This window comes from Ranitomeya imitator, chromosome 8, assembly GCF_032444005.1.
Source record: "Ranitomeya imitator isolate aRanImi1 chromosome 8, aRanImi1.pri, whole genome shotgun sequence".
Taxonomy (NCBI): domain Eukaryota; kingdom Metazoa; phylum Chordata; class Amphibia; order Anura; family Dendrobatidae; genus Ranitomeya; species Ranitomeya imitator.
In genome coordinates this window covers 121,051,496-121,077,328 of record NC_091289.1, presented here as the reverse complement: position 1 = coordinate 121,077,328, position 25,833 = coordinate 121,051,496, and the positions used below count along the sequence as shown (strand labels likewise).

General features: G+C 46.9%; 1 protein-coding gene and 1 long non-coding RNA gene across 2 annotated transcripts; both read left to right on the top strand.

Annotated features, from left to right (window-relative positions):
* The first annotated feature begins 1,320 nt into the window (after positions 1-1,320).
* Positions 1,321-7,779, top strand: LOC138648111 (fibronectin type III domain-containing protein 7-like). The gene is made up of 5 exons (XM_069737617.1): positions 1,321-1,324; positions 3,565-3,825; positions 5,095-5,355; positions 5,667-5,927; positions 7,715-7,779. The coding sequence occupies exons 1-5, from the start codon at positions 1,321-1,323 to the stop codon at positions 7,777-7,779; spliced, it is 852 nt and encodes a 283-aa protein (XP_069593718.1).
* A 995-nt stretch (positions 7,780-8,774) lies between these two features.
* Positions 8,775-25,806, top strand: LOC138647214 (uncharacterized). Its single transcript, XR_011314920.1, has 3 exons — positions 8,775-8,895; positions 14,412-14,669; positions 25,546-25,806. It is a non-coding gene; the product is annotated as an uncharacterized lncRNA (long non-coding RNA).
* Positions 25,807-25,833: the final 27 nt, after the last annotated feature.

Below are 25,833 nucleotides of genomic sequence, written 5' to 3'. Positions count from 1 at the left end.
CTCATTAACAAATGTGACATGGTCCTCTAATTGCAGGGGACCTCCAGAGACAACAGACCCAGCATTCATGTAGATCTTTTCTCTGGTGTTGGCCTCCTTAATGAAGCCATACCCTCTAGCCAGGTCAAGATGCCGGACCACATCGCTGGTCATCTGGCCAGCCACAGCTCCTCCTCTGGGGCACTGTAGTTCCTGGATAGTGCAGCGCTCCCTCCACTTTTCCCATATTACACTCCAGATCCACTGAGCCTCTCTTGCAACAGGTGCCCGGGGTTCCTTCACAACGCTCCACTGGCGCCGGAGAGGACAGGCACGGGCTGGGAGGACGTAGGTGCCATTGATGCCGGGGATGACGGTGGGTTCGAGAGAGGGGGCACGAACTGAGATGGGAGCAGGGCCACAAGAGGTGAAGAAGCAGCAGTTGGGGTGGTAGGCAGATCAGATGGTAACTTCCTACTCACCGCCGCTGTGTTCGGTGACAGTCCTTTTGTGCAACTGCAGAAGCCAGTGATTGCGGCCACAATGATCCTCCTCAGTGTAGCGCCCAATATCCTCTGAGCTCCTCCCGGTTCCGGCTCCTCCAATCTCGCCGGTTCTTCGTTCTCCACCATCCGCTTGTCCGGCTGCAAAAAAGGATGCCATTCTTCCAGCTCCTCTGACCACCAGGCCTCGAAACGCAGGCCTGTCTCCACCCAGGCCACGGATCGCTTCCAGTCCTGGTGGCCGATGCCACCGCAGAAAGATGTGCTGCGCCTTTCCATCATGTCCAGCAATGGCGTCTCATCCATCAACAGGTAGTCTGTCTTTGTCGGGCTCCTCCAGTTCGTAGGTGGAGTCACTTCCTGCTGCTCCACCCGTTTCTCCAAGTTCTGCTATAGGGGTGGGAGCTCTCTCTTTGCCCGCACCCATTTTGGGTGGGCATCCATCACCACGGGGTGCTGCCTTCTTTCTTTCGGCACCAAATCTCTTACGTGACACCCACGAAAGGTGGCACTTTCCTTCATTTTTGCACCACTGGCTGTCTTCTTGCCAATGTTCAGCGCCATCTTAAAATCACTGTCAGCCACCTTCTTTCACTCTCTCATGTTGGTCAACATCTCAAAATCACTGTCAGCCACCATCTTCAATTCCTTCATGGCAGTCAACACTTCACAAAGCTCAGGAGTCTTCTCAAAGTCACTCTGAGCCTCTCGTCCAGTAGCAATGGCGAAAGGTTCCGGGAATGCCATCTCAGCTGCTCCCACTCCGGTCATAAACTCCAGATCCTTTTTGATCCTGCCGACAACACCAAATGTAACAAGGTGGCACGGGGTGGTAGCCATGGGCGAGTTCACTAGGTGACAGTCAGTGAGCACCCCTGCCCTTTGCACATGAATTAACAGCTCTAGTTCCATCTCCAGGTCACAGTGGGTTACCTCAGACATCTGGCTCCTCTCAATGCTGGAACGGATGCACCACACCTTACATGTTGTAGGGCCCAATAGTGGAAACTTATGAAGGTGATGAAGAGAAAGAGGTACAATTCCTAAGATGTCCCTATGTCCAGCAACGGCTGCAGCACACAGGCAATAAATCCTTCCGGCATCACTGCATGGCTTCCCATCTCCCCTCTTACTCACCACTACAAGCCATTCTATGAGTTCTGTCCTCTGCTGGCTCCATGCTCTGGGCCTCGTGTCCTTCCTTGCTGCATAATTCCTGGCTATATGCTTAGGGCGGTGGCCCTGGCACTTCCTGTTTCTTATAGAAACTGTGTGCACCTTGCTAAGGTGTTCCCTGCCAATTGCCAAGAGGCATCAGGTACTTAAGGCATTCCAACCTCTAGGGGGATGCCTGAGAAACTTACTTCCTCAGTTAGTGTCTTGCTGCTGAGGTACCAGGTCCTTTCTTTTTCTCTTGTGTCAGCCACCCAGAGGGGCTTCGTACCCTGGCCTGTACCTGTGTCTCTTGTTTCAGCCACCCAGGGGGGCTTCGCACCCTTGGCTGAGTCCTTGTTTCTGTGCCTTGTCTGTTCTTGACCCTGTCTGAACTTAGTCCCATACCTGTGTCCGTTTATATTCCTGTCTGTAGCCTTTCCTATTCCGCTGTGTGTTTCCTTGTGTTCACTCCTTCTGCTCTTTGCTCCGCCTCCTGTGGCTCTGCTCTTTGCTCCACCTCCTGGGGTTCTGTTCTTTGCTCTGCCTCCTGTAGCTCTGCTCCTCTTTGCTCCACCTCCTGTGGCTCTGTTCTTTGCTCTGCCTCCTGTGGCTCTGCTCTTTGCTCCACCTCCTGTGGTTCTGCTCTCTGCCCCGCCACCTTTGGCTCTGCTCCGCTTCCTGTGGCTCTGCTCTTTGCTCCGCCTCCTGTGGCTCTGCTTTTGCTCCACCTCCCTGTGGCTCTGCTCTTTGCTCCACCTCTTGCGGTTCTGTTCTTTGCTCTGCTTCCTGTGGCTCTGCTCTTTGCTCTGCCTCCTTCAGCTCTGCTCTGCTTCCTGTGGCTCTGCTCTTTGCTTCGCCTCCTGCAGTTCTGGTCTTTGCTCCGCTTCCTGCGGTTCTGGTCTTTGCTCCACCTCCTGCAGTTCTGGTCTTTCTTCTGCCTTCAGCGGTTCTGGTCTTTGCTCTGCCTCTTGCGGTTCTGCTCTACTCCTGTCTCTCCTGCTGCTCTGTTCTGCTCTCCACATTGTGCAGCTTTGCTCTGCGCCTGCTCTGCGCCCTGTGTGTCCTTGTCTCTCCAGTCTGTACTGGTTCCTACCTGCTCCCTTATCCTACTCATTCCAGCCTGTGTTCCCATGTCTCCTGAAGCAGTTCCTGTCCTTCCAGTCTGAACTAGTCCCTACCTGTTCCCTTATCCCACATGTGCCTGCCTATGTTCCTGTCCTACCTGAACCATATCCAGTCCCTCTAGCCGTGCCCACCTGCCTGCCAGAGTGCCAGCTGTGCCCGCATGCCTGCCAGAGTGCCAGCCTGCCAGAGTGCCAGCCGTGCCCGCCTGCCTGCCAGAGTACAAGTCGTGCTCGACTTGCCGACACTTGATATTAGTGTTAAGTCTTTCAGTGGGATCAGCTGCCATAGCCTGTCACCACACTGCAGTGGTACCCGGCAGCTACCTGCCGCACAAGCCTGACCTCACCATCAGAGGCTCTAGCGAACACCAAGGTAGCTGCTTAGTCACGCCCCTTCCAGGGGCTACAATCCCCTCGCTCACACCACCCAGTCAGAGCGTGAGCGTAACAGGCTGCTGACCCAGCCCCCTGGATTAACTTAACTATCTCCTGTCCCTAAGCACAGCATAAGACATTGCATTAACACATATAGAAAACATTGCAAAACAATGCATATTAGGACAATGCAGACACAGCACTAACACATTAAGGCAGAAACTACTGTCATAACACCGCATGGGGGGACTACATCGGGGAAGGAGTGAGGGAGCAGCCAAGGGTCTCCGCCGTCTCCTTACAGCAGTATGAAAATAAGCATTATTAATACTACCATGAGTTTCTCAGTGCATTGATAGGGATGATTTGACTTTTATGACTTTTTACAAGTAAATAAAAAAATGAATATTATATCTATTATTTACCAGGGCTGGATTCTCCTCAAGATGTCACCATTCAGTATAACAGCAATCTGGGGAGTGCTTTATTATCCTGGAAATTAAGTATTGGAGCTACTTCATATCTGGCGTCTGCAAAATCCACTCTTGGACAAGAGACATTATGCACATCTAATTCTAGCAGTTGTGTCATCCAGAACCTGCAGTGTGAACAGACATATAACGTGAGCATCATAGCTCTCATTAATGGCTGCATCAGCAATAGCAGTGAAACGTTGACTCTGGAAACAGGTAATTTCACTATCGGAGATGTTGATTGCATGAAATCTGGAATTTATTAATATATTATAATGTATTTAGCAGCGGGGGCATGTTACTTGAGACTTTTGCCTGGTGTTTTGGGATCTTGGGCTTCAGTTTTGACTTTCGGTTGTATTTGTGTCCTTGGGATGCCAATACCTTTATAAACTTGCAAAGGAATGATCCATGGGTGTCAGGTACTGCATCTAATGTAAGGATGGGCACAGCACATGGCAGACATGGCGTTGAGAAATTTGTACACAAGAGGCATGCCTTCTTTCGACTGTCAATCCTTTTGTTCCCCCCGATACAATTCTCTGCCATATAATAATAATACCGTAATTATAATCTTTATTTTTATATAGCGCTAACATATTCCGCAGCGCTTTACAATTTGCACACATTATCATCGCTGTCCCCGATGGGGCTCACAATCTAAATTCCCTATCAGTATGTCTTTGGAATGTGGGAGGAAACCAGAGAACCAGGAGGAAACCCACGCAAACACGGGGAGAACATACAAACTCTTGCAGATATAGTCCTTGGTGGGATTTGAACCCAGGACCCCAGAACTGTCATAGAGAACACAAGAGCGCTCGGCAGAGCAACCATTCCTGTGTATGGGAGAGTTAGGTGAGATAGTTGTCGGCCAGATGATGTTTCAGCTGACAGCAATTTAAGATGAATGAGGGCTTTAAACTTTGTGCAGACTGCATCTCAGGTTTTAACCAGAGGTCTTTATCAGGAATATTTTTCAACATACACTTTCGACAGATGCCATACAGTGGCATACGTCATATATAAGCTAAAATGTTAGAAGATGTTTACAGCACTTTACAGCAAAAAGTAGTATTTAGTCAATCAGACAAACTATCATAGATTATTCGGTGCACATTGACTCATTGGCCAGTAAATGAGCATTGATTAGCTTGCATTTTGCTGATTGGAGCTCGTTTAATGGCCAGGATCAACCTATCTAAAGGGGACATTACCTCTATATTTTTTGTTGCACATTCGTCAACAATGAAATTCCAGTACCAAGAAGGAAAAGCCAAGAAATTGTGGAAATCACACGATGGATAGACATGTTACTGATATGTAAATGAATGATGACATTAAAGAATTAAACAAAAATTTGCAGATTGTTATTTCCCGTAATATCAGTAAACCCCCTGATCTATATAGATTTCTTATATAAAGAGTTGAGCTCTTGTTAGATACTACTCTATGTGTAACTGGAGATTTTTTTTTAATTTATAGCTCCGTGTGCTCCACAGAATGTGACAGTAATCCGTGATTGCCAGATTAACACTGTCAGCCTTTACTGGAATCCTGTAATTAATGCCAATAGGTACACCGCAAATGCCTTGGCTCCAGATGGCAGCAAGGAAGAATGTGTGAACAGGGATAACAACTGCTTCTTCATGAACCTGCTGTGCGGGACAGAGTACGAACTGAGTGTATTTGCTTTCAATGGCAAAGTTAATGGTTCTAAGAGCCAAGGGATTAAAGTAAGGACAGGTGAGTAGAAGGGCCTCAGAACTCTTCAGTCCACTTATAATGTAGACCAGGGATGTCAAACTGCATTCCTCGAGGGCTGCAAACAGGTCATGCTTTCAGGATTTCCTTGTACTGCACGGGTGATAATTTAATCACCTACACAAATGAGGTGGTGATTAAATTATCACCTGTGCAGTACAAGGAAATCCTGAAAACATGACCTGTTTGCAGCCCTCAAGGAATGCAGTTTGACACCCCTGATGTAGACGATATGTATAATATTACCTTTGCATGGTTCACACTCACACATTATTTATCTCTTTACAATTCAGCGCCTTGTGACCCGCAGAATGTTGTGGCCATTGCTCAGTGCTCAGACAATACGGTGGAGGTGTCATGGAGACCATCGCTTGGGGCAGACTTCTATACAGCATCAGCCTTAGGAAGCAGTGACATTTCCTACAACTGTTCCTCAGTTAATACCAGCTGTCAGATCAAAGGGCTACAATGTGGAGAAAGTCTGTCCGTGACAGTGATTGCCTATGATGAAGATTGCCACAGTATGAGTAGTGCTCCGGAGGCGGTAGTGACAGGTATTTCAATATTGGCCAAAGCCGAAAGAATTTGGTGGATTCAGACAAAAAAATAGATATTGGGAGATGCTCACATGAACTAAACCAGTTAATATGCCTGCATAGAAAAGTGGCAAATACTCAGAAAAGTAATAAGGGTATATGTATAGTAATTATAAGTAAGCAAAATAAAAAAAATAATGTAACCCTATTCCCCTATCTCTTCTTTGAGTTAAGTGAGTTGTAGGGTGAGCAGCTGAAAGAAGTGTAGGTTCTCGATTTTGCACTTTTTAACAATATCAACAGAATATGGACCCTATCCAGAGCGGTCTCCTTTTTTTTCTGGACATTTAATCCTAAAATGAGATAATAAATGACGAAGATGAAGAGTCATATAGATAAAGCTCATAGCACTGGTGTAAACTTGAAATTTCACTGGTAATTATATAATGATGATAGAGGCATACATATGAATCATGGGGCCTGATGGCAGAAAAGAAGTCCTAATTCCCTAACCCCACCACCACACCCCACTCTTCAAAGAAAAGAAAAAATATTTAGCGACAGGATCATGTTGCACATGCTGCATAAGCACAGTCACAGTAGGTGTATCTGACAACTTTAAAGACAGAGAGACATGTATGGCGGTACTTGCAAAGTGATTTTTTTACCCTTATAAAAACTTGATTCCAGCTCACCCAGTTGCTCTATGCTCATCCACCTGGGGCTCAGACATCGGCCTTGCCCTGGCCTCACATCAAGGAAAATAGAAAAAATTGGAGTCCGTCTAAACAGGACTGGATTTTCCTTTTCATTTTATTTTTCAAAAGAAAATATAGTGCATACAAAAGAAAAATTTACATGGTCTACATGACCCAGTCGATGTGTTTCGACTGCACTAGGCAGTCGTACTCATGATTTTTACCCTGTTGAAGCCCCTTAGTATTTTCACCCACTGTGATAACCTTTTCATGCCCCCATAAAGTATTATACCAACAAAAATGCCTTCTAAACACGGTATGATACCCACATAGTGAATTCCTCCACAGTACTCTCCACATGCACATTAAGATTATCTCACAATGAGCCCAACACAGTATGATGCTCCCATAGTGATCCAAACACAGATGTCCCTCAGCTCCCCCACACACATTATGAGGTGCCCACAGTCCCACAACACAGGATGATAGTCCTCCTCAATGTATAACAACCCTAACATTGTCATCTATGTAGTATAGGGTGCGTCCATACAGCCCTCCACACAGTATAATTGCCCCACATAGCCCTCCACACAATGTAATGGTCCCCACACAACCCTCCACCCAGTAACATAGGTTCCCACATAATATAATGGCCTCCATACAGGCCTCCAAACAGTATAATGCCCCCATACAACCCCACACACAGTTTGGTCATCCCGATAGTCCCCCTACATAGAGCTAATGCCCCCAAAGCTCCCCACGCTTTATGATGGTCCCATATCCCCTTACACACAGTGTGTTGGTCCAACAGTATGTAGACTAAACACAACATAATAGCCCCATTCTAATCATTAAAAAAAGAGAAAACTACTCATCTGATGTAGTGAAGTCAATGTGCCCACTCTGCTGAGACTCTGAGCTCAAACTTACAGGCCGTATAGCAGTCGTGTGGCATGCCAGTATTCGTGGTACTCCACTGAATGATGATAACTCCAATCCTAATAATCTGTATAAACTCCTCTGACTAAAAAAAAATTAAAGATACATCAAATTTCGGAAAGGTTGGAAACCTTGGCTCAATCTCCAGTGCCTGTATTGTGTCAATAGAGAAAAGGGAGGAGATGGCCGTCAGCACTTTCCTTCTTCTGATTCACAAATTACAGGTGCTGTAAGTGCTCGCACTTTATTTTTTTCTACTTCTGGGGGTTTATAGTAAACCTTCCACGAGGTCAAAATACAGATTTTTTTTTTACTCTTATTTTATTCCCACTTCTCCCCTAATTATTCTGTGGGTTTTTTTTTATTATTAAAATAAACCATACGGTTCCAGAGATATGGTCCTTTTTTATTTAGTGCTGTTTTTCTGGTCTTTACAAGGGGGCATGTCTTTAGGATTGTCTGCATTACCCTGTGAGCTACACTCCCTTGGAAAAGACCATAAAAATTAGCACCAAATGAAAAGGTTCATGTCTCTGGAAAATAAAAAAAAAATTGTGGCAGTTTTTCATGCATTTTTGGGCCTAAAACAGAAATGGATTCAATAAAGAAAAAAAACCCATGAGTGTGTAATGCCTTTTTCAGTTTTTGCTACTATTTTCTGGAAATGTGGTTAAAAACGCAAAAAAATGTACTGCTTTAGTTTAGAAAATCACGGAAAAAAACACATTGGGTACGCACAGCCTTATGCTTCTCCTTACCGGATCTATTCCGGTCTTTGACTCAAAAAAACTATATAAATAACCGCAGTGGTATTTTTCAATAAAACCCTGTGTGTGTGAAACCAGCCTAATTCTGGTAAGGAGAGCCATTCAGGAAACAAGGGTGGGAAATATCTATGCCGGCAACTCATACTCAGGTTCAGCAGATGGCAACAATGTAGTGTCACCTCCTGGCTGTAGACCTGACACCTATTCCTTATATGATGTATCTCTTCAATATATATTTTATAGTGAGGACAATTTAAGTCAACCAAGTCCTAAAAAATGGAGTATCATGGACAACATCATTCTTGCGTGTTTGCCTTACAGTTCCCTGTGCACCAGAGAAAATTTCAGCCCTGACTGATTGCCAAACCCAATCTACGCTCGTTCAATGGGAGTACAGTGAAGGGGCCGTTCGTTACATTGCGTATGCGAAAGCAAGTGATGGCTCAGAATATTCCTGTGAATCCTTTGATCAAAGCTGTAATTTATCTGCATTGGCGTGCAGCCAGACCTATACAGTATATGTGATTGCCGACAACTTCCAGTGCATGAGCCCCTACAGGCCGACTGTGGAGGTCAAAGCAGGTGAGCGTTCATTGCTGACAACCGTTGTAAGTATTACAAATATAAACAAGTTAAAGGGGAGTCTGGATAAGGCCTCGTTCAGACGTCTGGTTTTCCCGTACATATTCTATCCATCTCTTTCATGGATATAACATGTGCTTATTATATTCTATGCAGATGTCCACATGTCTGCAGTTGTTTTGTTATCTGAGTGTCAAAATTGCCAATACAAATCCGTGAGTCCTTAAGAAATGGCTGACAGACAGTAATCTCTGTCATTTGTGTGCAGTCCGTGTGCTTTCCGTTTTTATCGCTGTAATGGGTAGGAGAAGCTTCACAATTTATTTGCTTATTTTTTTTATGAGAGAAACACACTGATGAAAATCGGATCAAAAAATCAAAACCGCATATGAAAGTCAGACTGTTTTTATGTTTACGGACAAGAAAAATTGCTGACGTCTGGACGAGGCCTAACTTGTAGTCTTGATTAGTCACTCATTTATTAAAATTTCTTTGCCTGGCGATGAGTCCACCTCCAGAAACCCACCATAAACAGTTGTTATCCCTCTGGTCAAACTGTGACAGGATTTACCATATCTGCCTGCATGACAGCTGCTCTTTGTTACCAGCACCCATCCTGTCTTATAGATGGGGGTTCCCTCACTTTGGATATTTTATGCCATAATTGAGGTAGGGATCGTCTTTATGAAACAGCGCGTTAACTAGGATATGCAAATCGAACAATTAAGATGAATGCAGGAGTTTTTCTTAGAAAAAAAAACTTAGTCAATTTATGTCATAACGAACATGGTATCTGACCTGCAGGCAGGATGTTATAGAACCGGAGGAGCTGGTCAGATTAATATATAGTTTTGTTGGAGAAGTTTCATTAAAACTTGTATTTTATTCATTGAAATCCCTGTTGTGCTGATATGACCGTGCATGCAGAGAGCGTGGTCAATGCCTGGTACGAGCGCCCACTTGACTTGTGCGTACAAACACCACGGATTTCAATGAATAAAATACAATCTCTAAATCTTAGTTTCTCTTCCCTATACCATGCTGCCCATAGCTTGGACTGTACTTACAACGTGACTAGTGATGAGCGAATACATTCAGCACTATGTTACTCGCACGAATAGTACGGTATTAGGGCTATTCGTTACTTGGCGAGTAATTTGGTGTTCGCCTCGGTATATTCGAGTGACCCGCCCAGCAACTTTGGTGCTTTATTTGCAGCCAGAAAACGCATAGGGAGAGCGTAGTTTGAGCGCAGGGAAAGTGAAAGTAGTGTAGGGAGAGTGATAGGGCTCCTTTTCACTTGCGAGAAATACGTGCGAGTCTCGCATGTTAAAACCAAGCTCTGGCGCTGGCACTTGGGAGCAGAGCGTGCAGCTCCATGTATTGCTATGCAACCACACTCTCCACTCTGGAGTGCCGGCGCCAGAGCTTGGTTTTCACATGCGAGACACGGACGTGTTTCTCGCAAATGGAAAAGAGCCCATAGGAGTTTATACTGAGCGTTTATTCATTCCAAAAAGCTCTTTTAAGAGTTGATGACTGTCAAGATTACTTTTTTTTGTTTGTTAGGTGGGGATTTAGTAGTGAGAGATTTAATAGCAGGGGGGATGGGTGGAAAGCAGGCACCTAGCTGTTCTAGTCATTGCAGTTACATTTAGCAGGAGTAATAATCTTCATTACTCCGCATTTGCATTGTTATAGTAAGCCGATTGAAAAAAAAATCTTAGTTTTCTATTGTTCTAAAAAATAGTCTATCTTTATCTACCAGTTGTGTGATTGGCGCAATACGGATACATATAATCGAATGTGACAATTTACCAGGGGAAATAATCTTCATTACTTCCCATTTGCAGGGTTATAGTAAGCTGACTGAAAAACAATCTTAGTTTTCTATTGTTCTAAAAAAATAGCATATATTTATCTACCAGTTGTGCGACTGGAGCAATACAGGTACAGATAATTGTACGTGACAATTTAGCAGGGGCAATAATCTTACTCTGCATTTGAAGTGTTTGTGAAAAATAAAGCCAGTATTTTTTGGTTTCATAAGCATAACGCATTCAAGATGTGAAAGGGTGACATTAAGGGATGTGGATGTGGTGGTGCCCACCAAGGCTGTGTGACAGATCCAAAGGTTACTGTACCTCGTTCTAGTTTCCTGTCAAAATTTGGTCATCGTGCTACACCACTAACGAACTCAGACAAGTTTGAGTATGTTGTGAGTTGGATGGCAGACAAAGGCTCCAATGTGTTGACAAGCAGCACCACAAAGTATTCCAAACGGTCCAGTCTCAGTAGCCAAGAGGCTGAGCCTTTGAATCCTCAACCTGGTCCTTCTTCCTCCCATCATCAAGAGTCCCAGGAGACATATGATCCCAACGCTGGCCACTCTGAGGAACTGTTTACGTTCCCTTGTAATTTATCAGGCCTCTCAACATGCACCATTAAATAAGGTCATGAGGAGGTGGAGTCCTGTGATGCTCAAACATTTGAGCACCCACTGCCAGGAGAAAGCCACATTGGGGAAGGTCAATTGATGTCTGAAGAGGTGAAGAATAATCATGAGGCACAGTTGCCATGAGGTCAGCCTCAAATCGCAACTCAGAGGGAGGATCAGATTGAGGAATTGGAAGCCGACTTGGTCGATGATGAGATGACAAAAAAAAAGACTCGCACATCCAAACTAGTGTGAATAGGTAGGTGCATACCAGGAGCAGCTACCTCCATACATAAATATACAAAAAAGGTTGCACTCTATTGTGCAAAAGCATGTCTAATCTGAAATATATGAAATATGAATAGCAAAATGGCTTTTGAACATTAGGAAAATATTTAAGAGACGCTTTGCACAGAATTTGATATAATCAAATAGTGTGAGCCCATCAACCGTTGTCAAGGTGGTCTCATAACTGATGGGTCCCTAACCCCCCTGTCCAAATGTGAACACTTACCGAAGGCCAATGTCTGTATGCCTGGGTGAATGTGGACACCTCTGTTGGTCGATGATGAGACCACTGATCCAACCTGGCATGGTGGCATGACTAGCAAGCACAGCAGTGCAGAGAGGGATGGATCTGTAGCAAGAAAACAGGCAAGAAGAGGTAGTGGTTTGCCCAGAGGTAGAACTCGGTCAACTGTTCCACAGAGCTCCCCTACTTGGCTAGAAAACAGGCCAAGGGTGCGTTGATCCCCTGTATGGCAGTTTTTTCCTTAAAGTCCTTCAGATAAAACAACTGTAATTTGCAGCATCTGCCAAACCAAGCTAAGAAGAGGCAAGGACACTGCCAACCTGAGCACCACCAGCATGCAAAAGCACATGGCAGCCAAGCACCTCAGTAGGTGGGCGGAACACCTGGGTACTAAATCTGTGTCTGAGGGTGAAACAACTGTAATTTGCAGCATCTGCCAAACCAAGCTAAGAAGAGGCAAGGACACTGCCAACCTGAGCACCACCAGCATGCAAAAGCACATGGCAGCCAAGCACCTCAGTAGGTGGGCGGAACACCTGGGTACCAAATCTGTGTCTGAGGGTGAAACCACTGTGCCTTCCCCTGTGTTACGGCCGTCCCAATCTGCTGATGCCTCCTGCCCACAACCCATGGCTGCACACACAATAATAAGCAACCACATCCAGTTCGTTGTCCCAGCGCAGCGTTCAGTTGTCCCTTGTCATCATATATGTCTGTTCACAAATTGTAAGTTAGATAGGGTATACATATTCGTTAACAATTTACATTTTCCGGTGTTGGACAAAGACCATTGCTGACTTTTCCAAGCTTCTAAATGAGACTTTTGTCTCTATTAAACTGTCGCTTCCCTTACATTTTCTACATTTGGGTCCTTACAAAAAAATGTTGGTGGGTTATTGGCCAGTTTCTGTACATTTTAAGCACGTCTAAGAGACTGGGTTAATACACTCCACAGACCTATTCAGGCTGCAGCCTTACACATATTTGAACATGGTTATTGCCACGCTACGGCCTTTACCTCAGCTGTGTAGCACTGCTTGTCACCTGAGTAATACACGCCACAGACCTCATCACTCTCTGTGACATATCCTGTAGTTATTCCATTGTTGCTTAAAACCATGCAAAAGATAAATTCAGCCTGGTTAGGTAGTTTCCAGAAGAAGTGCGTAGGCTTGTGCAGATTGGTCAATGGCACTCCTGGCTCTTTCCCTTGAGGAGGCTGCTTTCAAGTAAAATGAGGCTAATACATGTTCCTGACATGGATTTCAGGCCTGACAAACTGACCACAATATAGGCCCTCGCTTGCATACACTGTATTCAGAATTTAATTTTAATGCTTTTGGTGTTTGGTAGAATCCACTCCTGTATTATATTCACCTTACCGAGGCTTCACCTGCTATGACAGTGGCTCCATTGGGATCCGGTGGCAAAAATGACCTGTGGACCTTACAAAATGCAGGTTTCACGGCATCTACAGGCACTCTGCTAATTGTCAGCGAGGGTCGCATAAGGCAGTGGATATGGTGGTGGTGGCGGGCAAAGCCCAAAATTCAAATGGGCATGTCTTAGCTGGCATTGCAAAGTGATGGGGAATATGTATTCCACTGTCTGGCTATCTATTTGGCATGAGAGAGGGACTTCCCGAAAGCTCTACCAAATGTATGATACAGGGTCAACTGAGGGCCCTTACCAAACTCAGGTTTCACAGCACCTGCTGGCACTCTGCTAAAGGGGAGGTATAATTTATTTTTATTTTTTTTTTTTCATTATATACATGTAATATGCAATTATGAAAGAAATAATGTTTCTTAGCATTTTTCCCTTTTTAAAAAAATGTTTGGTTTGGTGGGTCTTTTTAAAAACCTGTAAAACCGACGCAATAGTCTGACAAAATTATTCCCAGATACCATATGTGAGTCAGAAAGGCATGCAGGCATCTTCTCAATGCTGTCCCCATTTAGTTTTAGCTCTGTCCCATCCATTTAAGCTTTTTTCTCAGGCTCCCAGACACGATTGTTGGGTCTAAAGAAATATATTCGTCTTTCCCACTGACTTGCATTAGATTAGTTATTCGGTACGGATACACGGATATTAGAAATTATTTGTGCCGATTTTCCTGAATCCGAATATTTCACTATTCGATCAACACTAAACGTGACATGTTCCTTTTGTGTTCTTTTTATAGAAACATTAAAAAGCCTTTTTTTCTCAGATGAAACACCTCCAATTTTTTATATGCACAATGTAATGGCACAATAAGAAAGTTAAAAATTAAACGGGTTATACTTAATGCGCCCAGGGTGTTTTAAGGAAAAAAAAAACTATACTTACCTGCTAGGTGATTCCTCCACACTCACTACTATGTTCACTGCTTGTCTACTAGAGGCAACCTCTAGTGGGGGGAGGGGGGGGCATCACATGACCACTGCAGACAATCACTGACTGCTGATCTACAGCAGCCTTCTCATTCCATCCTATCACTTGAACAGTTTCTTACTTCCAGTTACGAAGCAAAATAAAATGTTTGGGTTTTTTTTGTCTTTGCAGTTCCCTGTATCCCACAGATTGTCACTACTGAATTAATTTGCTATGAAAACACAATACTTGTCACGTGGATGGAGGACACCGGAAATCTAACATTCACAGCTACTGCATGGGGCGACTCTGAACATCACAACTGTACAACGCTAGAGAATCAATGCGAAATCAGCAATATTAGCTGTGGACAACCGTTCTCTGTTTCTGTTGATGCCAATAATGGTCAGTGTGTCTCTTCCTCCAATCAGAGTGCACCATTACTTTCAGGTAAAGTTAATTTTTTTCTACATTTTTTAAAATGATTTTAGAAATGATTTGTAGCATGACAAGTCCCCTTTTCTAAAGCCTCATGCACACAACTGTGCTAAGCAGGGGTGTAACTAGAAAAGGCCGGGCCCCATTGTAAATATTTGAATGTGCCCATTATCCCCATAACTATGGTTTTGAAAATTACAACTAAGCTGCCAAGTGTAGCCATACACATTGGGCGAGTGGTCAACCATCTAATGTGTATGTACAGGGGCTCAGGAGGACAGGAGGTCATGAGGTAAGGGGGCCACTGCCATCTCAAAATCAGGTGTAATTGTGCGTTTTCAGGAGCTATTATACTGCAAAGAGCCCATATATTCTTCTTCTTCCGCAGGGGCCCTCTTCTGTCTGTGTTCACACCTGGTATGGGAGTATCCCTTTTGTCCCCAACAGCAGTTTGGGGGCTTGTTAGAATTCATCAAGATCAATTGTGTTGCTTTTAATGGAGATTAGCCACTAGAAATGACTGTAAGCAGCCTACTACCCTTTACCATTGAGAATACAGGTATGTGTGATGCAGAGATGGGAATCAGGAGGAATAGCTGTAAGGTGAAAGAACTATTTAAGGTGTATGGCCACCTCTATAGGTTTAGGATGTTATGTTACCTTAGAATTATCAGACCCAAAACCAGGTACCTAAATTATCAGATGCCAGACCAGACATCTTAATTATCATACCATAAGATGTTGTAATGGCTGCGTAGGAAGAGGGAACCAGGGAGGTAGCCATGGCCGACAGCAATCCCTGTATCACTCCCTGGGCCTCCTCCTGCATACAGACACGTCTTCCATTCTGAGTACCTCGGTGCTGCTTCTCTACGCCATCAGGGCTTCCCCGGTACGGGTCAGTACCTTTGCAGACAATTCTAAGAATAAGGAGTCACAGTCCAGTTTCACTTCAACATCTTTACTCAGCAACTTGTCATCCAGGGAACACACTGATACAGCATTGGGCATCGATGTCTCTGACCCTTGCCTGTCGCTTAACCTGCGTTCAGGGCGGTTCGTACCATATGGTTCTGCAGTGTCCTCAACGTTCAGTATTTCTGCCTTCCGTGGGGGCATTCCCTGCCATTTCACCCCGGTTCTGAGAATGGCGGCCCACGCAAATGTGGCACCCCAGGAGTTCGGGTACCACAGTAGTGTTGTCTTCCTCACGGGGAGGATAGTGCTATGTCTGGAGACAAGTGAGGTTTCCTTTGGTAGGTTTACACACACACAACACCTTCCACTTCCAGGCCAGGAGGGGGGAGCTCCAAGCCCTGTTTTAAGGCAGCTTCCCTCAATAAAGATCCTGGTTTGGAGGCGGAGACAGCTCAGGTGGTAGTAGAAGTCTGTGTGCGAGGACAGACAGGAGTGGAGCACAGAGGAAATAGAGAGCTCCAGGAGGCCATGAGCAGGCCTCTGACGAGTATCAGTGCAAGAATCTGGGTACAGGGAGCTCAAGGCTTTTGTGGATTATAAAACACAGAGCAGAACCGGAGGGTATTGTTCTACAAGGACTTCGCCCATAATTACCTGTGGCACAGCAGCACCTAGGAGCCTGGAGTCACCGAGAACAGACCCCAGTTCACACGGTCTGAGCTGCCTGCCATACAGGTACCTGTCCTAGGACAGCAGAACGATTAAATACCTTGTTGAGACACTTAGTGGCAGCAAGGACTTAGAGACAGAAAGCGCAGAGTGGTAGGCTCCCACCTGACTTACCCAGGGGAACTTGCTTGTCTCTGGACTGCCCAGACTTTTCTGCCTGCCCTGTGGTCTGGTGCCCTGGACTGTGGATGGATGCTGAAGTCTTCAGTAAAAGGTAAAGAGACTGAAACCTTGTGTCCTCGTTCTTCTCTGTGCCTCTCACCATACCACCATCTACACATTGGGAAGCCCTGGGGACATACTTCACCTGTGGGAAGGTATACCATCTAGCTGCCATAACATCACCCCAGCAGACCCCTTAAAGCAGCGTCGGTCCCCACTGACCGAATACCACAGGTGGCGTTACGAACATAAACTCTATCCCTTTAACAACCTTTCCCGTTTACATGGGCGCCCTGGGCCACGGACCGGGTCACAGCCACCGTGACATCCCCCTGTGAATCGCAGGGCCTAGTACCGAGTGACCCCTAGCCCTCGCGGCGACTCACAAACATCTGCCACATCTCGGTGCACTTTCTCCCAAATGGCTCAACCTTCTTCTGTTCAGTAGCTGCAGTCCACTATTCCTGCACTGCTGATCCTGCTGTTGCTGTATTCTTTCTCTCACTCTCTCTCTTCTTAGTACCGGCCCACTGGATATCTTTTCTGGACCTAATCCTTCCTAAGGAACGTTACGGGACACAAAGTACCCTGGGCTAGCCAGCCCCGATATGAGCTGCACGGGCACTCAGGCCTCAACTGAATAAAACAGGAAGCTACACCACTATACTTATCCCCATCGTGCCCCTCCTATTCTAACTATACCTATCATTAGGTCTATGTTCTATAATGCCCCCATCTAATAGCCAACTTGGGGTACTACGCCCCCTAACATTATATGGACCCGTGGCACATATTTTCCCTAACCAACATGTGTGCAAAGCATGTAGACATATGTAAATATGCAGAGTAATACGCATAAAGTGTTGCAGTACTCTGCTATACGGTGACAATACTCCTTATGTGTAGCAGTGCCACCGTGTACGAACACATTAATCAAATACTCATCATATTATACATACTTAAAAGGGTTGGGGAGAAGAGGGAACAATATACGCATTTGCATCCCCTACAGCTGCACAGAAGGACAGGCCGGAGCGAGCCGCCCCCTCCCCCCCGCGGCTAAGTGAAGGCCTACATGACAGGGGTTAGGAGAGGAGGGGGTGGGCGTCTTTAGGCTAATTAGAAGGGTGGGGGGGGTTAGTGGCAGGGGATATTGTAAGGGGTAGGGGGCGGGGGCAGGTCAGTTCCCGCTCACCTTAGCAGAAGCATGGCCAGCGTGAGGGCGGCTGCAGCTTCTCGCCCTCCGGGTAGGCTGGAAGCGCAGGTGGCTCATTTGATGGATGGCGGCGGAGGTGGATCTTCATCTGTGGTCCCCCCTTTGGAGCGGCGAGCTCGGCGGACACGGCCCCCCGAGCGGCTGTCGCCGGATTCTGGACCACGTGCCCCCCGCAGGCGCAGGAGCCCCTCCCGGGACCCTCCAGGCCGGGCACCGGTAAGAGCAGCGGCGGGCAGGCCCCGGCCTGGGAGGAATCCGACAGCCGGACGGGGCACAGCGGCGGTGGCTAGGCCCTCACCTCGTGGCGTGGTGGGAGCGGGGCCTAGACGCGCCGGACAACGCATGGGGCCTAGGGCTTCGGGAGGCCGCGGCGGTGATGTTCCTGCCGCGCGGCCTGCCTCGGCAACAGTGACGGGATCTGGAGGAGCGGGAGTGGCCGGAGGAGCGGGCGGCCCGAGGCTGGACGGCGCCGGGCCGGCCCCTGCAGCGGCGGCGGGGGGTCTCCCTGCTCCAGGGCTGAGGCCTGTTCAGCCTCCTGTGGCAGCAAGGAGCGTGGCGGGCAGCGGACAGCGGGCCCCTTATTCACCAGCGCGGACGGCCTCTGCCAGCTGGGGCCCGGATCTGGTGCCGCAGGTATCGGCGACGTTCCAGAGCAGCGTTTCGGATAGCCAGCATCAAGGTTCACCGGTGGGCGGTTCGCGGACGTCAGGATACCAGCTCAGGATACCAGCACTCCGGCTGGAGGGACCACAGACCCCTTGCAGCCCGGTGAGTATGCGTCTGTGTCTCGTTTGTGTCATTCTGATGCGAGTTCGCCTGCAGTTGGTGGTGGTCAGGGAGCACTTAGCGGTTTAGCTGTGGCGGGTTTGGCAGGCGGTGGCGAAGCGGCGGGGGTCCGGGAGCTTTTAGCTGGCGTGCAGACATTGTTGGCGAGATTGGATGGCGGCGTAGGTCCGCAGGGGTTTTTGGGGGCGTGGTCTGGTCAGCAGGCGGGCCCGGTTAATGCAGCGGCTGTGCAGGTCGAGGTCTCGGAACCGGTTTCCGTCTTGGTGCAGACGGAGAAAGAGAAGGAGTGTAGGATCCATTTAGACGATAGCGCCCACGGAGAGGTGTATGTGTGTTTTGAGGGCCCGTTGGGGGCGCATCTGAAAAAAGAGGTCAGAGAAAAGATAAGCAAAGACGAATATGTGGAAATTTTTTCACTGCTCCCGCTGGAAAAAATTTACATTGATAAGGGGAAGAAGAATGATTCGAAAAAAGAGGAGGAGGAAAAACGGCGGTGGCGTTTAATTCCCCAGACTTTCGCCAATTGGCTTCAGGCTTTCGCTATCCTGGCCAGTGTTATTGGCGAGACGGCGCCCGAGAATTGCTCGGGTTTATTTTGTTATATGGATTCCATTAGCGAGTCTCACAGGGTGTATGGCGGTCAGGCGTGGCTTAGGTATGACGAGCAGTTCAGACAGAGGAAAGCTGTTCGGCAGGCCATTAGATGGGACCAAAAAGATATTGGTCTTTGGTTGCGCGTAATGGCGCAGTACAAGTTTGGTACCCCCTTTCATGGGGGGGCCGGGGCTTCTGGCCATGGTTCACAGCCCGGCGCTGCGAGTACCTCAGGTAATGCGGGACAGGCAGGCGGACAAAAACTGGGCGTCTGCTGGCAATTTAATGAGGGACAGTGCAAATTTGGAGTCAATTGTAAATTTAAGCACTTGTGTTCCCACTGCAGTGGTACCTCCCAAGGAGCCGCAAAATGTTTTAAAAAAGGCAAGGCAAAGTCAGGTTCAGTTAATTCTTATGGGGGAGACACCAGTGAAGGTGGAAAGGATGGCCCCTTATCTAAATAGATACCCGGATAGGGAAAAGGCGGCCTTATTGTTGTCAGGCTTTACGGAAGGTTTTGTTATTCCGGCTCCTTCCTTTGCGGTCCCCTTGGTTAGAGAAAAATTGCGTTCAGCCTTGTTGCATGCTGATGTGGTTTCTGAAAAATTACGTAAGGAGGTGGCGCTGGGCCGCATGGCGGGCCCGTTTGAACAGGCTCCGTTTGAAGATTTAGTCGTCTCCCCCTTGGGTGTAGTCCCTAAAAAAGAGAAGGGAAAATTTCGCCTGATTCAGCACTTGTCGTACCCCAAGGGGAGATCGGTGAACGACGGCATTGATCCAGAGCTGTGTTCGGTGGTGTATGCATCGTTTGATGAGGCGGCGGTTTGGGTACAAAAATGCGGAAAAGGTGCTCTGCTTGCCAAGACGGACATAGAATCCGCTTTTCGCCTGTTGCCAGTTCATCCGTCTAGCGTTAGACTTCTTGGTTGTTTTTGGGAGGATCGATTTTTTGTCGATAGGTGTTTACCCATGGGTTGTTTTTTGTTATCTTGTGCCCTGTTTGAGGCTTTTAGTTCCTTTTTGGAATGGGTAGTTCGAGAAGTTTCTGGTTGTGATTCGATTTTGCACTACTTAGACGATTTTTTATGCGTTGGCCCGGCCGGGTCTGACTGTTGTTCTAGGATTTTGACTGCAATAGAATGGGTGGCTTTTCGTTTTGGCGTCCCGCTGGCCCCAGGTAAGACGGAGGGCCCGAGCACGTGTTTGTGTTTTTTAGGTATCGTCATTGATACAGTTCAGTGGGAGTTTCAGTTGCCGGAAGACAAAGTGACAGGCCTTCGTGATGAGGTGTGGCGGGTTGGTCGCCTGCGCAAGCTGCCTTTGCGAGAGTTGCAATCATTGCTAGGAAAACTCAATTTCACTTGTCGGGTCATGCCGATGGGCAGAGTTTTTTCAAGGAGATTGGCTATTGCGACTGCGGGAGTTAAGGCTTCTCACCATTTTATACGGTTGTCGTCTGAACACAAGGAGGATTTGGCGGTTTGGAGTGAGTTCTTGAAGACGTATAATGGCAAGTCCTTGTTTATCGAGAGCGTGATTGACAATGAGTCGTTGGAGTTATTTACCGATGCAGCCGGTGGGTCGGGTTTCGGAGCCTACTTTCAGGGTCAATGATGTGCGTCAAAATGGCCAGCGACTTGGATTTCCTCCGGTCTGGTTCGTAACATTGCGTTGTTGGAAATTTTTCCCATTTTGGTAGCGGTGCATTTGTGGCAGGGGATTTTTCGAAATAGGCGAGTTCGTTTTCACTGTGATAACTTGGGGGTGGTTTGTGCGATTAACAGCTTGTCCGCGTCATCGCCCCCGGTGATGCGTGTGTTAAGGCAATTGGTGTTGTTGTGTTTGTCTCTGAATGCACACGTAACGGCGTCGCATGTGCCGGGAGTTTGTAATTCCATCGCTGACTCTCTTTCTCGTTTACAGTTCGATCGTTTTCGGTCTTTGGCTCCGGAGGCTCAAGCGGTCGGGTTGGAGTGCCCTGCGGAACTTTGGCTAGTGGTATCCGGGACGCTGAGGCGTTGATTAAGGCGTCGTTGGCTCCCAGAACTTGGGAGGCTTATCAGGCGATTTGGAGGAAGTGGGAGGACTTGTTTTTGGCCGCACATAGTGGGTCAAGTCAGGAAGATCAGGTGGGGGTCCTGCTGCCATGGTTGAGTCGCGGGGCATCGGTTGGATGGTCATCTTCTAAAGTGTCAAGAGTCTTGGCGGCTTTGGCCTTTGGTTTTAAATTGCGTGGCCTCTGCGATATTACCAAGTCTTTTCTGGTGCAGAGAGCAGTGAAGGGTTTCAGGCGGAGGCCGGAAAAAAAGGATTCTAGGCGGCCGGTTTCCTTTAAAGTTTTAGAGAAGTTGGGCGAGGTGTTGTCATCTTTATGTTTTTCGGTTTTGGAGCTTTGTTTATTTCGGCTGGCTTTTTCATTAGCCTTTTTCGGGGCTTTTCGAGTGGGCGAGTTAGTGTCGCCTAGTACACAGGTGTCGGGGGGAATTTTAGCCAGGGATGTGTTTTTGTCTGATGGTCACGTGGAACTGTGGTTACGGCGATCAAAATCGGATCAAGAGGGCCGGGGTAGCAGGATCTTGTTGGGTTCAGTTGATGGTTCGGCTATGTGTCCTGTTGCTTGTCTGCGCTGGTACTGGGGCCTTCAGCCTAGGCGCGATCGATCATTATTGTGCCATCAGGATGGTTCTTGTTTGTCTCATTACCAATTCACAGCGGTTTTTAAAAGAGAAATTGCGCTATTGGGTCTAGATGGGGCCTGTTTTGCCCCCCATTCTTTTCGGATAGGGGCTGCGACTGAGGCTGCACTTGGGGGTCTCGGGGCTCCCGCCATTCGGCGGATCGGCAGGTGGCGATCAAGCAGGTTTCGCAGTTACGTACGTCCACAGGGGATGGTTGGTGGGGACTTGTAAGAGTGTGTTGAAGGTTCTGCTATGGTGTGGGTTTTATTTGAGTTTTGTGTTTTTGTTTTTCAGGTCGCCAGTCATTACTGGTGTGGATTTTCGGTCACTCTTATGTCCATTGGGGAGCGCTGCGGGCCGATGTGCGGACGGAGGGCAGACAGCTCGGTTTTGATCGAGGCGTGGCAGTGATCCGGTGGCTTGGTTTTCGGGGTATGACATGGAATCGAGTGTTGCGCGAAATTCACAACGGCGTGAGTTTGGACAGAGCCCCGGATGTGTTGGTTTTACATGTTGGGGGTAAGGATTTGGGGGCCCGGCCTTTTCGTGAGTTGGTAAAGGATATAAAGCAGGACTGCTTGAGGTTATGGGTATTGTACCCAGGTTTGACCATTGTTTGGTCTGACATTGTTCCACGAAAACGGTGGAAGCATATGAGATCTCTAGAAAAAATCGATAAGGCCAGGATAAAAGTGAATAGGGCAGTGTCCGCCTTCATGTCTCGGAATGGGGGCGTGGCGGTGAGGCACTTCGAATTGGAAAAAAGTAAAGGGGAATATTGGTTGGCTGACGGTGTTCATTTGAATGCCGTGGGAATGGATTTTTGGACTCTGGGTCTTCAGGAGGGCATTGAAAGGGCCATAGCTTTTCGTTTTGGTGGGGTCTCGGGCCTTTAAGGTGGTCAAAGGCCTTTCGTTGTGGCGGCTGGGGGGAGTCCTTGGAGTTGGTGAAAATTGGTTTGGGGGGTCCATTGGCATATGGCTCCCCCCGTTTTGGAATTAATTGGTTTCGGATCTGGTGAATGGTGGTGGGGAGTTCCGGCAGGGGTGGTCGGATCTCCAGATTAGTACCGTGAACAGTGAAGCCTCTTGTGGGTTTTTGGTGCTCCCGAGCCAGGGTTACAACGGCTGGGAGTAAAACATTGGTTAAGTTGTTGTTCACGTTATGGGTTATTAAATCACCAGAATCTTGGGGGCTCCAAGGACTTCTCCTAGTTTTAAAGAATGTTAATGCTTTTTACATTTATTGTTAATGTTTGATGTTTAATAAAAGAGGCTGCTGTGGCCTATACTATTCCAACAAAATTATGTCTCTGTCATTAATTGGTAATGGGGGGCGGGTGAACGGTGGGTTTTGTTAAATAGGGGTATCAACAATTAGTTGGATTAAGGGGGTATTAGTATTCCCAGAGAGCGCCTTCGACTATACCAAGGTCATGGTAGCAGTGGTATAATGAGAGAAATGTTCCTACAGGGTAGCAGGCTATACTGTGAGAGGAGATGGCAGATGTCCATGTGCTAGGCTTTCAGCTTCTCCCAGGTTAGGCGGCTCGGTTACTCTGCTTCTAAAGCATATGAGGTACTGTAGAGGAAGAGCATGGCTTTTTTGGCTTGCATGTTGCCTATCTACAGTCTTCTTTCTCAGCCACTGGCACTGGTGTCAATGTTGTGTGCACGTATAGGCAAATGTAGCCCCCCAGTACCGGAGACAGCGAGCCTAATAGAAGCCGGCATGACTGCATATGGCAGCAGTTATGCCCTTACTGATAAGAATACATGTATGGATCTGTGATTTGGAACCCATAGCCTGCTATGGGACTAAGATGTATTATATATGTTAAGTCTGTTTTAAAACATTCGCTCTATATGATTTCTCCTGGACACCTTCAAGATCTGCAGTGTTAAAAGGTAAACTGTGACTCAATTCATGCTGTCAAAACCACAGGCAGCATGAATCAGATCCTGGCTGCACAATTGCATCCAGCTGTGTTTTTCTCTGAAACCCTCCAGCATTTCAGAGAGATCATAGTTCCAGGAGCCGGCTGGGGACTTCAGGGAGAGATGTGATCAGTCCAGTGCAGCTCTCTCAGCTCCACTCCAGTAAGTGACAGGTCTCTACATACATGAGTGAATGGGAGAGACCTGTCAATCCACTAGAGCAGAGCAGGGAGAATCGGCTAGGGGAGGCATCGGACTAGTCCAATCGCTCCCTATGGTTCTCAGATCTTCAGGGTTTGTTTTCTCTGAAATGCCCGGGCGTTTTAGAGAAAAGGGCACTTGGCTGCAAACATGCAGCCATGCTCTGATTCATACTCCCCGTGGTTTTTCGATTCATGCAGCCTTTGGTTTGCATGACATGAATCTAGTGACAGATTCCCTTTACAAAAGATTAACCACAAAATATTTACCTTACAGTTCTGTAGTGTGTAATCTGCTGAAAATTATCTTTAAATATTAAAATATTAAAAAGGGTATTCGCAGAATCTAAAGTTATCCTCTATCCATAGGATAAGGGATAATGTAATGGTCAATGGGGGTGTATCTCTTGAGACCCCTAGCGACACCGAGAACAAGACTCTGAATCCCCTGACTAGGCTGTGCTGAGACCTTGTGTGAATGGAGTAGAGGTGCACATTGCTAAGGCTACTTTCACACTAGCGTCGGAATCTCCCCGTCGCAATGCGTCAGGCAGAGATTCCGACGCTAGCGTTTGATGCACTGCACAACGGGTGCAGCAGATGCATTTCTCCGGTGCATCCACTGCCCCATTGTGAGGTGCGGGGAGGTGGGGGCGGAGTTCCAGCCGCGCATGCGCGGTCGGAAAAAGCGGTCCGCCAGGAGCAAAAAATCTTACATTTAACGTTTTTTGCTCCCGGCGGTCCGCCACAACACGGCGCAACCGTCGCACGACGGTTGCGACGTGTGGCAAAGTGTCGCAATGCGTCGCTAATGTTAATCTATGGGGCAAAAACGCATCCTGCAAACAACTTTGCAGGATGTGTTTTTTGCCATAAACGACGCATTGCGACGTCTGGCAAAAAACGCCAGTGTGAAATTCTCGTCTCTATGTCTGTGAAACTACCACAGAAAACCGAGTACAGAGCCTTAACATTACATTTTCGGGAATATCCCTTTAAATGTCTGTACTTTCAGGTGAGTTTTCTGAATAAGCTGTTGTGTCCATGAGGAATAATACTATTTCTGACTATTATATGACTTGTTTCTGGCTTTTTTAGCAGATTTCCCTCTGTATTAGAAGCCTCAGCATTTCTCTGCTCTCCCTTCTCCATAGACTTTTCTAGGCACTGCAGACAGATCTGTTGACAGATTTGAGCAATTTTGAAAAGTGAATGATCAGTGCAGGAGACAAAAAAAATGATTAAGATGTTCACATGTTGTAGGTATGAAATTGTGGCAAAAACGCTATGGTTATCCCACAAATAGAAAGCCTAAAAAGCACAGAATGGATGCACTGTGTGAACACAGACCTATAAGTAGAGAAAGAATCATATTTCTCTGATAGGATATATTACAAATTTTATTATCTTCATTTGAAAGATCGATTTATGAGACAAAGTTACTATTTTACTGTCACTATATTTTTTGTTGACTATGATGAAGAGTAACCAATTGGTTTTCAGATTGATGGAGATTCTAGAAGATGGACACAGACTTATCTGCATGTCATCTTGTGACCAGTAAAAGTGCCATGAAAGTCAACTGTTTCAAAAATCTTTGTAATAATTGACGGCATAATATACTGTACATCCTTCTCCCACCAACATTTTTCTGTTTCTGATTTACAGCGCCTTGCAAACCAACAGATGTGTCTGCTAAAAGTATGTGTGCTAATGGAACCACCCAGATATTGTGGACAAATAGCCGTGGAATAGGTGTAGATACATATGTGGCTGAAATGCAAAGCATTGGCGGTCCGAAGGAACTGATGTGCCAGTCTACAACTGAAACCTGTGTGATCGAGGGCACTGAATGTGGCGAGGTGTACCACGCAACAGTAACAGCAGTCGGAAGCAGTTGTCAGACGCTGTCCAGTGCATTTTCAGTGGAGCCAGGTACCAGCCACCATATCAATG

What these genes read in the sequence shown, in the direction of transcription:
- LOC138648111 (XM_069737617.1), top strand. An exon ending in AACGTTGACTCTGGAAACAG is followed by an intron (nt 3,826 to 5,094) that starts GTAATTTCACTA and finishes TTTAATTTATAG; the next exon opens with CTCCGTGTGCTCCACAGAAT. An exon ending in AGGGATTAAAGTAAGGACAG is followed by an intron (nt 5,356 to 5,666) that starts GTGAGTAGAAGG and finishes TTTACAATTCAG; the next exon opens with CGCCTTGTGACCCGCAGAAT.